The sequence below is a fragment of the Poecilia reticulata genome, linkage group LG12 (genome assembly GCF_000633615.1).
Source record: "Poecilia reticulata strain Guanapo linkage group LG12, Guppy_female_1.0+MT, whole genome shotgun sequence".
Lineage (NCBI taxonomy): Eukaryota > Metazoa > Chordata > Actinopteri > Cyprinodontiformes > Poeciliidae > Poecilia > Poecilia reticulata.
The window spans coordinates 23,032,889-23,046,220 of record NC_024342.1 but is presented as its reverse complement, the minus strand read 5'-3'; the positions used below and the strand labels follow the sequence as shown (position 1 = coordinate 23,046,220).

The 13,332-nt window shown below is 38.5% G+C and overlaps 1 protein-coding gene across 1 annotated transcript in view; it reads right to left on the bottom strand.

The window, feature by feature from the left end:
• Positions 1–13,332, bottom strand: part of igsf9a (immunoglobulin superfamily, member 9a) — a 56,541-nt gene that overhangs the window by 36,460 nt on the left and 6,749 nt on the right. Inside the window, exons 3-4 of the mRNA XM_017307737.1 lie at positions 9,336–9,430; positions 9,038–9,238 (exon numbers count right to left, since the gene is read on the bottom strand). Coding sequence (XP_017163226.1) covers positions 9,038–9,238; positions 9,336–9,396 — 262 coding nt within the window. The 5' untranslated portion in view covers positions 9,397–9,430. The remainder of the gene's footprint in view (positions 1–9,037; positions 9,239–9,335; positions 9,431–13,332) is intronic.

Sequence of the window (13,332 nt, the reverse complement as noted above, 5' to 3'; positions counted from 1 at the left end):
AAATTGAAATACTGAATCAAAAATTAGAAGAAATTATGGAAAGAAGAGTTGGTCAAAATACTCCACTGGTATATCTGGATTATCTTTTTCCATTATGACACTAAAAGTAACTTTTGAGTATATGAACCTGAGAGAGTACAGTCTATGTGTACACAGRGAGAAACTTATTAAGCTGTCARATCACAAATGTAGTAAAATAAGATGGCTTTAGTTTTGCATTACCGACGTAAAAACACACAACAGGATTTCCATTTTCTTCTTTGCCCAAACTACAACTTCACTGTTGAAAACACAACTTTTATTCCTCAGCTTTTCTTTAAATCTGTTGCTGAGAGCATCGTTTCTTCTGCATCAGAAGAGACGACGCTCGKCTGTTGAGYCTTCTTAGGGGCCTAAAAAGGCAAAACACCGCAAAAACACAAAATAGTACCTAGTAATTTTAGTCTAKTTTCTAGTGAAAATATCTCATTACACTYGAAATAAGACTAACTTACAAGCAACTTTTTCAGGACATATAGAAGTAAATAATTCACTTAAAAACATGGGGAAAATGTYTTGYTATAAGKGAAATAATCTACCAATGGAACTAGAACTGGGTTGCTAGGCAACGGGCTGGGCTTGGCTGGGGGTTGCTAGGTAACAGCTCAGTGGAATTTTCTACCAGTGGAACTAGAATCTTGAGCTAGAATTATTTATGTAAAACGAGCTCATTTATCTTGCTGGAAAATTATGTTYGTCTTATTTCAAGTGTACTAAGATGCTAAGATGCTCTAGAAACCAGACAAAAAAAATACTTGGCAAGATTTTGTGTTTTTGCAGTGAACACATAAATTCAAGAAAATAATGGACAATCCTGACCAGCGTCTTCATGAGRCTGTCTTCAGTCAGAGGCTTCTTCAGATTCGCTGCAATACTGACTGCTACCTGCCAACAGCCAACGCCATCTACAGGAACGCTTTGAAGACTTTGAGTGAACAACATTTAATTTCACTTTGGAATCAATAAGATATTTTTGAATTTGCATAAATAATGTCTACTTGCTGATATCTTGAATTACTATCAAGATCTACTTCACATCTACAGAATTGGCCCAATTTGWCTCTGCAGCTAATTCAGTTTAGAGGGCTTCTATGAGTMCRCTAAATTATGGAGTTCCTCAAGGTTCTGCTCTGGTGTCCTTGYAGTTTCTGTTGCACCTGCTCTCACTTCAGCATAATTTAACATCTTAAAAAGCCATTTTTGTGTTAAAATTCAGTTACACGTCTCTTCTAAGSTTTTTGAGGTAAAAATTACTTGGARAGATTTTGTTTTTTTTGCAGTGAACACAGCCTGATAGAGAAGGCTGGTTCTGGTTTTTGAGGTAAAAACTTTAGAAGAATGCAACATTCTAGAATATTTCCGAAAATGGCGAATGCTGTGAAACTGGGAGTTTTTTGTCCACACAATCTCTTACTGACTTCATTTTAATACCCAACTTTGAAATAATTWAAAAAAATTGGAATAACAGGTTAAATGCAAACATTGAGGTTTCAAACGTGCYCTTTTGGGATAGAAATATGATAAATATGTCATCAAAACCACCACAACAAGGCCTGAGGTTCCCACAAATAAACTTTTTCAAAACAATATTCACTTCTTCTCTTTATGCTAATCTGTTTGCGCACAGCACTCGCCATCAAAAGTAGCAGATATGTGGGTTTTTCAAACGCCCAAACCACACAATACCCTTTGTCAGCACAATTCAACCACACAATGCATTTATTCGTCAAACTGCCTTTGACTGAATCCCCCTAAAGGCTCCTTCCCCCAATGCTCTTAGGTGACACTGAAACACAAAACCATGGAGTGAAACTCTCCAAAAGTAAAGAAAAATAATTCAGAAATGAGCTGCTTTAAAAGATTAGAGACGTGAGACAGTCATTGATGTCCTTTCTTGAAAGACAACAGCAAGCAGAGGGAATATCGTCATCATCTGTGTAACGTATTGAGACGCTTTTATCAAGGGTGACTATCAGAGAAAAGCCAATATTCCTATTCTTCTCAGTTCCAGTTTGATGTCCTTCATAAAGCACCCAAACGAGTCGGAACAACGCTGACAAAGGGAATATCTGCAAAGAYCACGGCTTGTGATTTTATAACATTTTATCGAGAGCGAAAGACGCATCAGACGTATTGATTTTCCATCTTCCAAAATGGATGTGTAACATTTCAGAAATTAAGTTTTCAAATGATAAAAAGAAGCCTTTGGGGAAATCATCCGCAAAGTGTCTTGTTTGGTTTGACAAGAGCCTGTAGACAAAAATTATTTAAATTCAATACCATTTTGARCGCCTCAGACATTTATGTCCCTGAAAATGTGATATCCTCGGGCAGAGAGCCCACATCGTCTCCAGGAGATGTCGTCAGCTCTTGGCAGGTYGAGGAGAAGCGTTCAGGGTTCGSGTTGGGCTCCGTCCYGCTTGTGGCTTTACGCAGGGCCACCGTGTCACGGATGGACATCTGAATTGAAGCAGTTCATCTAAATAAGAGGCCTAACTTGATGCTCCGCTGAACAATCCCAGCACCAGGCTATCATGTTTGTCCACATGGGAAGGAAGCACATTAACCGTGTTTAATGTTGCTCCTGCTTTCAGAGGGACAGCGCATTTATCCAGCTGTATTTGCTTTTAATAAAGTCAGCAGAAGCACGGTGCCAACCTGGGACTACATTTCCTGTCCACAGAGCTGACATTACTACTTTGATCACTTGCTCTGCAACAACAAACACTTAGACCTCTGCTAGCTGTCTTCACAACCCAGGGGGATCGCCAGCGAATCTCGTTTTTGGAGGAATCAAATGAAACTAGGAGTATATGGAGAGAAAATAAGCTCGAATTGGCATTCAGGGATAAAAAATAAAAAAAAAGAGATGCATCCTTGCATCCAATCATTTCCATAAACCAGGGAGAAATTATTCTAGGTAAAGCTAACAGCTACTCAACCAAACAACTAATCAAGCCAACAGCTATTTATCTAAAATTAATTGGAGCAAGCCATCTGCCATTTAAGCTAACAAGCTACTCAAGATAACTACTTAATTTAGCAGCTATACAAGCTAACAGCTATTTGAGCCATCATTAATTCAACCTGCAGATGTACAAGCTAACAAGCTACTTGAGCTAATAAGTACTCAAATTCAGCAATTCATGCTAACATTCTACCCAAGTTAAAAGCTACTTAAGCTAACAGCTATTTGAGCTATCATTAATTCAAGCTGCAGGTATACAAGCTGTCATTGAAGCTAACAAGCTACATAAGCTTACAATTATTCAAATTTAGCAACTGATGCTAACATCTAGCCAAGTTAACAGCTACCCGAGCTCACAATCTGAGCTGACAGCTAAGCTAATAACTCATAGGAAGTGGGTTAATTTAAGAGAGTAGAACACCAAAAACATAAAATTTACCTAGCAGCTTTACCAAACAGTGTATATTGCACTAGATAGTTTTATAAATATTTCTATGCTTGTTTATAGTGATGAAACTCATTGAGATTCAGCTTCAATTTGAAGAGAATACTTAAACAATCATCCATTTTGACTTATTGACTCAGATTAGCCATCAGTTTCACTATCTGACTTCCCCAGGAGACCTAATGCCTCCCAGATACTGACTTCTCATTACTACTCTACAGAAACCCACTTCACAGAAAAACATGGAAAAACCCACTAATGTGGGGCAGAGATGGAACCGAAACGTCAGCCTCTGCAGACTGATTCAGTTGGATACCTGGCGTTTGAATCACAGCAGCCAAACATCAGTTGGAGGCTGTTTGGCTCTTGAAGCCAAACGGCTCCGACACCCGAGAACACGCCTGAGGGGCTGAAATGCACACTGCTCATTTCAACACTAAAGACTCCAGGTTTCCCATGCTGCACCTGTTACTGCCCCGGCAACCAGCACCGGTGAGAAAGCTCAAGCTCAGCATGAGCGAGGACAAAGCATCTTTTTCAAGCCCTTTGAATCGGAGGAGAAACGGTTTTCTGTTTGTTGTTACCAAGCCTGCCCATTTAAAGACGTGGAATGACGAAGGTGTGCAGAAACGTGTAATTTGTCATTCAAAAGGCAGGCAAATTTTAAGGTTATGAGCAACCAGCAGATTGCCCTGCTTCCTCCGATGATGATTTATGCTGCAGATTGTTGCCTGAATCAGCAGCAAAAGCCGAGCGTCTTTTACGAGCCTGCGCTGGAATTAAAGTGGCTGCTGCTCCCACTTTTGATAATTCAGCCAATCGGCTGAGATTCACCCTGACTTTACTGCCATGTAAATGTCAGCATCGGGTTTCCTGGTGGAGGCTGGGAGCGGGAGTGGCTCCGCACTCAGAGGGGAAAGGCTGTGACTCAAACGAAAAGCAGGTCCTGATCCTTCGACAAACACAAAACCAAAGGCGGAGATTACGGCACATTACTCTGTTAGCACAAGAGATAAATCTGAGAACACTGTTACAATGAAATATGGATGTGCAAGTGAAACGTCTTGAGCTAAATACTGAACATTCTTTAAAAAAATGGACTCCATTCATTCCATTTGCCTGGCAAAAGTATTCATTATTCACATTTTACAACTAATAAAACTCTAAATTTGGGGGATTTTAGTTTGACTTGCCAAAGCAAAATAGTGCATAGCTGTAACATGGGAGGAGTTGGTGAAAGGTTTTCAATATTTTAACAAATAAAAGTGTAAAGTACAGTTGTATGCAGCCAAGTAGAGTCCAAACTTAAACAGACATTTTCAGACTATTATTAATTTACAAAAATTCTAGATTGGGTATTGGTGAGCCATAAGGGCAGATCTATTCAGTCCAATTCTATGCTTTTCGCTCTGAACAATGTCATTTATTTTACATTATGTTTCCAATTCCTAATTGCGAACTTTATTACCATTCGAAATAAAGTTCGTTTTTGTGTTTTTGAATGTTTGACCAAAGTAGCCAAACCTATTATTTTTGTCAGTTTCTTTATTATTTATTTTCCATTGCCCGTTATTTCTGCAGTGCATTGTTTTAACATGTCTGTGGAGTTACTGGTGTGTCTACTGGTGCAGAGTTATCTAATAAGTTTATAATTCAGTCCATTTATGTCTGCGTTTGAAAAAAAGTAACATTTGAATTAATTTCTGTTCATCTGTATTAGATCAATATCGGTCCAAACTAAACCTCAGCAGTGAAGAAATGTGGATCAGTGCCCGTTTTTTTATTATTTCAAATAAAATAATTGATTACTAAATAATTCCAAATATAATCAACAAATAAAGAAATTGCGAGGAAAATAAATTGGAAGAAAGGAGGTAAAAACAAAGAATTTTTCCCACCCTTATTTACCGTTCTTGAGCTACTACATAGTTTAAARGGTCCGATTTTGGAAAAGAAAAGAAAAAATAAAACTACATCTTTGCACAGTTCATGCACATTTTTCACCCAGGTAGACTTGCTGTCGAATACAACTTCAGTTCTGATAAAAAAAATTTAAACATTCATCAGATTAAATCACCTTAGATCTGTTTTCCATTCTTCTGAAGAAACTCTCTTAAACTTAGACATATCAGATGTCTCAGCTGGATGTAAAAATCAATCGGTGTGGGTGAGAACTGCCTTTAGTTGCACAGCATGTAATGAGTGATGCAACAGGGAGTAAGACAGAAATTTAGAGAGCAGTAATTATGCAGTCAAATGTTAATCGGTGCTGGCTACCCCTCCTCGGTTTTCATGTTGATGGAAATAAACGAATTAGGTTAAAAGCTATACTTACTACCAGTTTGCTGCCTGCTTACCTCCCACCTGAGTGTTAAAATGTACCAATTAATTTCACTCTTTGAAGTTTTTTCCCAAGATACTTCAGGATTTAAAAAAAAAAGCACTTTAGTCAGAACTTTGCCTGCTGTGTAAGAACATACACTGCAAAAACACAAAATCCTACCAAGTAATTTTGGTATATTTATTAGTGCAAATATCGTAGTAAACTTGAAATAAGACTAACTTACAAGTAACTTTTTAGTTTGATATAGAGGTGTGTTTAAAGTAAGTAATTCCCTAATATTGATTAAAAAAAAAGTTCTAATTTCACTGTCAGATTATTTTACTTATAACAGGAAAAATGACATAATAATCTGCCAGTGGAACTAGAACTGGGTTGCTAGGTAATGAGCTGGTTGTGGCTGGGGTTGCTAGGTAACGGCGCCGTGGAATGTCCTACCAATGGATCCAATACTTTTTCATCAATACTAAGGTATTATTTACTTAAAACAAGCTTCTGTGTCTTGCTGAAAAGTTACTTGCAGGTTAGTTTGTCTTATTTCAAGTGTACTAAGGTATTTGCTCTAGAAACTAGATAAAATTACTTGGTAAGATTTTGTGTTTTTGCAGTGTACTGGTAATTTTCTCTTCCTAACTTCATACCTTTTGTCATTTATTTTGTACTAAACCTTCTTTGGATATCTAATAGTGTCGTGTGTCATATGTGTCATATTTAAGTAAATAATTTCAGTAAATAATTTCTTAAAATTGATGAAAAAGTTCTAGTTCCACTGGTAGATTATTCCGCTGTTGCCTAGCAACCCCRGCCAAGCCCAGCCCGTCACCTAGCAACCCAGTTCTGGTTCCAATGGCAGATTATTTCACTCATAACATGTCATTTTTCYCATGTTATAAGTTAATTTATCTTCCTACAATGTAACTAGAACTTTTTTAATCAATATAAAGGAATTATTGACTTAAGACACACCTGTGCATCTTGCTAAAAAGTTACTTAAAAGTTAGTGCCCTTGAAATAAGACTAAACTAAGATACTTGCACTAGAAACTAGACCAAAAATACTTGGTAAGATTTGTGTTTTTGTAGGATATCCAAAACAAAAACCCTGCACAAGTTCAGAGTGAAAATCTCCACAGGAATCTCCAAGTGGCGAAAAACTGGACCTGAACAAAAGCGAAGATMTCAGCCACCCAGACAAGCTTTCTCTTTGTCCATATCTGTCCCATTGTTTGTGACTTTAAAGCCAAACAAAGGCGGCCCTCGCCCATTGAGGSTCTTTTTTCACCTCCGACCGTCTTTGTTCGCCGTGCTGCGGCGGCTTCGATCGTGAACAATAACGGTGATGCAATGCCAGAGTTTGTTTGAAAGGCCACCAAGGTGTGGCGCAGAATGAAATCCGAGAACAAGAGTGTTGTTTCGTTTTTGACTCCAGCCAGACGCGCACTCACTTCACCGCCTGTATTGCCTTTAATGAGAGAACATTTTCACAAACAAACATTATAATAACACTGGCAGGAATAATTATATTTCAAGCATGGTGCTAAGTGCAGACATCAGCGTGCTGGCAAACAGAAAAACTTTCCTCAGAGAACCGAGGGTTTTTCTGTAGAGGGATTTATGGCCACTTTTACAGTCATGCATAAATTTCAGTTTCTAAAACTGCCTATGGAGATTATTACAAAAAAACATTCTTCAAATTTCAAAACATGTCCAAAGGTTGTTTTTAAAGGCAGTAAATTGCAATACAGTTTAAAACCCTCCAACTAAGCCACATTTCCTCAAACAGGTGCATCTCTAAAAGTTAGAAAATCACAAAAAGTTTGATTTAATTCCATAATTCTATGTATTATATGGCTGACAAATCTTAAGATTTATTTCTGAATTGTTTACATAAAGTACAAAGTCTCCATCTGGTTGGTAAAAAGAGTCACCCCGTTATATTAAAGCTGAGAAGTGAATAAAATTTTTTCTAAAAGCTAAAATGTTAATACTTACGTTTATTAGGAAATTATTAATTCATTTATTTTCTAAAACAAAAAATCAACCATTAGCACACAGGGAACCAACCCGTAGAGGTCCTCTGTAAAGTGCTAGCATTACAGATAGCTGCATGCTAGTGCTACCAGTTAGCAACTAATATGGACCCCTTGCAATGTGACGATGGCTACCATTRGTTTTAACTTTAGTTAAATTGTAAACATGACRCACTAAATCTTAAATGAATGACTAATRTGTAAAAGAAAAAAGAACGCAATGCTTTGCTACCAATTGTCAAGTAGGCTAGTTATGCTAGCTTGACTATGACAACTGTGACATGTAGATGTGCGGTGTAATTCTGTGTGTTTTATTTCAGTTGAAATTAAAAAAAGGCGACCTAAACACAAACTCTGACAGATCATCGGGTATTTAAATTAGCTAATCAACCACCGCTGTGTTAACTTAGCTAATAGCAGCGGAAGCTAATCTACCACACCGATCACTTATTGATAATTTCAAAATAAACATCAAGCCTAAAAACAAAAAACTGTAGAGCAGTGGTCCCCAACCCACGGTCCGTGGACCGGTACTGGTCCATGGACCAATTGGTACCGGGCCGCGAAAGAAATAGTGAAATATTTCCGTTTTATGTATTATTTGAGTCTGGAGGATATTTTATTTTGAAAATCCTTTAACCGGATTCTCTCGGTTACTTGCGCGCCAACACTGAGGCCACAAGCAGCAAAATGAGTAAGAAACAGATCAGATGTCTTTGGAAAGTTTCTTTGCAAAGGGGAAAAGGCCCAGAGAAGAGACAGGAGAATGGATTTATCCCRGACCGGTAGGTGAGWCCCACATTACAAGCCGCTCATTTGAATAAAAGACGTAACAAAAAGAAAAGGCGGTGGRTRAAAGAYRACRGGAGCAGCCGCTCTATTTGCTGCACTATGATTTGGAGGTGAATATGTTTTTTCATAGTTAACATTTTTAACTGAATAAACATAATAATGRCCTTTAGATTTAATAATAAACATTTCCACATATCATCTCCGATATCCACCGGATTCAGTTGCGCGATGTCAGCTGTTTGGGATTCCCCTCTGTTCTTACGTCACCGCGCTTTTTGATTGGCTACCTGTCACATTCAGCARGTCGTATTTTCGTTCAGACAGGAAAAACCCCACAGGTTGCGATTAAAAACTCCAAGACAACCCAAATTGAATATATTCAGGATTTAGCGGGAACAAATTACTTTAATAAGTGCCACTCACCTTCAAAACGTGGATGGACTCGGGGTGTGTAGGGTCCAAATTTCATCAGGACAGGAATGTCAACGCCTTGCCGCACCCATTCCACCACATGTTGGGTTGCAGATGACCCAGACTGCCGCCCTGCTGGTGGAAAACTGCACTCCAGATCCACCGAGCCTCCAACCTTTCCACGGACCTCYGACTTCCCACCATCAGTGGTCACTAAAGAGTTYGTAAGCAGCGAAATGAGAGGCTGGTTTAGGGCGCTCAGGTATTATATCTACAATATTTCCACTGCAATCAATAAAGTGATACTTACAAAAGTGGCAAATGAGTACAACTGCAGCGAAAGTCTGCCAGAGTGATCTTCCTGACCCCATATCTGTCAGTCAAACAACCTGCAGCATGTTCAGCCTGATGGCAAAAGACACACAATTGTCACATTCCCATTACTTCCTTGGCTGCACATAAGATGACAGCCATCTGTGACAGCGTTCCAACCTAAGAAGACTCTAACCGAGCTGTCAGTTCTGTCATCGTTTTACAGGAAGGGGAGAGAAGAGAACTSTGGGTTTTTCTATAGTTTTCCAATAACTGGAACTCATCCCATATCATTACACAAATGGGAAGAGCAGCTTCTGCAGCCAGAAAGCCTGGCCTGACTCTCCTTTTTATACAACTTAATAGTATAAATGCCAAATAAATCTCTGGAGTCACGTGTTTTCTTTAAAGGTGTTTGGCTGAAGGCTTTGCAGTCAAGGACAACCGYATCAATAAAGTCCAACAAATRGTTCAGCTTTGCTTCAATGTTTGAGATTAATTTTTAACTTAATGAAAACATTCTTTCATTCCGTCTAGATTGGGACACACCAAAGCTTTGCACATATTTGTCACACACCCTAAATATTTGTGATGTTGTTAGAAAAATAAAAGCTGCAGCTGTAAGCAACCGTCTGTTCCCACTACGGAAGGTCGAACCACCAGCTGTTTCAGCTCCTACTGCAAAGTTAGAAGCTGATGCTGGTTTTCAGGCTCCTACACTGCAAAAACACTCAATTTTACCAAGTATTTTTGGTCTAATGAAAATCTTAGTTTTGTCTATTTAACAGGCAAACTRAAAGTTTTTGCACAAAGTATTGGTATTGAATCAGTGTCGCCAATACCAGCTTCAATCTTACTCAACATTGGATCGGAATGGAAATTTAGAAAAATAAGACTGATTTTCAGATTGAAAAAAAACGGACAGTTTTTGTCTTTTTTGTGCAAAAAAAATAWAAACTGAACAAAAAGGACAGTTCTGGGGTGACTTGATCATCATTAATTGGAATTTATTATAACAACGACAAAAATACCCAAGATAAGAAATTTATCACGATAAATGTTCACCCCTGTTGGGTAAGAGGAACTGAACTAGAGTAAGACTTGAACTAGGCAGGTGCCAAATTCAGCATTTTGCTTGTTYTTAGTTTAGGACAGCATCTTAAAATCAATCGCCATGAACATGMGTTAAAGTCAGATAAATGTGAACAATCAGCTTGTCACATTCTCAATGATTTCTCCACTTCCTGACTGTCACCGCCCCGGCAGCGGCCGTGCAGATCCTATTTACCGTCCCCACTCTCACTCCCGTTTTTATGGCCGTCTTCATCTTTAGGGCCGGGGCAAAGTCTGAACCGGTGCAAAACAATTACGCCGGCTGTCAACAGTCGCCGTGCTCCGCTCAACCCGCGCCCATGCCTCAGCAAACGGCGTACGAGACTTTCCCCAGAATTAATGTGAAAGTTAAAACTCAATCTGCAGCCGCTCTGTTCATCACCGTCAGCTGGAGCGTAAACACACCAATCCACAGTCCTTCACCTGCCTGGCTTCTCGCCGCCTCACAGAAAAACTTTATGCTGAACAAACTGCGTTTGATTTAAAGGCAGCTAAGGATAAGCCGCAACGTTACGATTCTGCTGCAAAGAAGGMGAAATAAAAACTGCAACTCCAAGCCTGGCAGTACATCACTTGGTGTCTTTCTTCAGCTTGGAGCGTTCCACAATAAGTCAGTAATTAATTTCAAAAAGCAAAACTTTCACACGGTAATCTAGTTCCGACAGTTATTCATTTATTCCTGTTAATTTTCACAAATGCAGCTTACAGCTTCTGAAAACTCAAAATTCAACTTCTCTGAAGTTTTTATTTTAAATAGGAGTAATAAAAAGGGATAATAGAGTGCTGCAATGGAAAGTTGWGTGGAAGGAAAAAGGCAGGGCTTCAAACATACCGATCACTTTAACGGYCATGTTTGTGGACTGCAGGAAGCCGGAGTACCCAGAGAGTACGCCATTGATTCTGCAAGCTAACGATGCCAACAATGGCTAACAGCATTGAAAATSACATTAGTTTTCTGGCTTTTTATGTTATTTTATCAACATTTGCAACTATTTGGATGGAGTTTTTATTGGAGTTTAGGGTAAAAAAGAAAAGAAAAGAAAGCCCAAAATACTACACATAAAAAAAAAGAAATAATTTTTATTTTATTCATTCTTTGTTGGGTACTGGAGGGGGAAAAAAATCTGCAAAAGCAACAAATGAATATCTTAATAAAGCCTTATTTATAAAGTACACCACAGCTTTCTCTCCCACTCAACTTTCCACAAATACGCCTGGACGAGTCGCACTGAAAAGCCAGCTTCAACAAACACTAAAAGATGTGTTGTGAAGCTAGTTTGCTTTTTTTAAACACAMAGCTACACATAAAAGTTGTAAGGAAGCATCAGAAAAAGAAGAAGAAAACACAACTGACAGCTCCAGATAAATAAATCAGTTTCTCGCAGCTTTATTGGTCAGAACTGTGAGTCTGTGGCAAAACAGAAAGCAATAAAAAATAAAGAAGATACGAGGGACAGACAGAGAGGCAAACACAGCGAGGAAAGATAAGAGGCACAAAAAAATCTCATTAAGCTGCAGGACATTTTCCGTCATTAAATCAGAACTAAAAACTGTGAGAGCTGCCAAACAAACGCACGGCCGCTTTGTTTGGACGCCATGGCGACTCGGAGCGTCTCCCTCAGACTCATTCTGCCGCCGTCTCGACACCGACGGCACAGCTGCGGCACCGGCACGCGCTTTAAAGGTATAATGAATGAGCAGGTAGGTCCCAAAGCAAAGCAGCTTGTCTCTCACTGATTTATCACCTGACAGAAATAGAAATGTCAGTGACAGGCGTGCTGTTGAGATTCTGCTGCAGCCTTCTCCATCTGCGTAAGGAGACAGGCTGAATAATCAGGACTGAAGCTCAGATTCATCAGGGAAACAAATGTTTTCCCATCAGACCGAGTTCCTCCTGCAGGAAAAAGTTCTTTTTACGCCATGCCAGATTATCGATTCTTACTCAGACGGTGGCTTTAAGGAAAACGAAGCACTAAACTTTTTCTCGGAGGATGTGGAGCATTTCTATCTGCCAGGAACAGGATTGGACATTAACCTCTACACAGAAACGGAAAACACTTGGAAAAAGGTAAAAAGACGTACAACACAAGGGAAACGTTAGAAATAACCAAGATCAACAGCAAAAGTCTGAAATATAGAGTTAAATAACAGCATAGTGAACTTTGACCTTTCATCTAAAGGATCTAAACTCTGCTTCACACTATAAAAAACTTAATACAGTAACAAGTTATTAAATACAATTATATTTTGCAAAACTGCAGTCATTAAAATCATTAAGCAAATACCAGGCTTAACTCGAGCCCCAACCAGGCTTAGTATTTCTTATTTATTCAAGTATTTTTTAAAATGTTAGCATTTTTAAGACTTTATAGTTGGTGTTCAGGTATTAATCTTCCAATAACATAAATATTGAGTGATATTTTCACATTTCCTGTCAACTTTAAACATTTTTTAACTCAAAAACATGGCAGCCTACTGGATGAATGCTAGCTAGGCTAATGGCTAACTGCTCACTCCCAATATGAAGGTTTTCTGCTTTCCTGGCAAATAAACTAAAAAAAAAAATTGCATCTAGATGTGCTTTAAACTTCACAGACGAATAATAACAATAATAGATTTTATTCATATAGTTTATGCTATATAGCCTGCTAGCATGTTAGCTGGARGATGAGGTGAGGTTTTTATTAACATTCCTGTGTTCYTCCACTGAATCTGCTGAATTATACTTTACTAATATCATAACCTGAAATTAGATAAGTAGTGAATTAAATAGGGTCTGTCAGACAACACAAAGGAGGCTTAAAACAGCTATCCCATCATTAAAATCATTAAGTAAATATCATGTCCAGATCTTAAAAATGTTACAAACAAATGAGAGACAA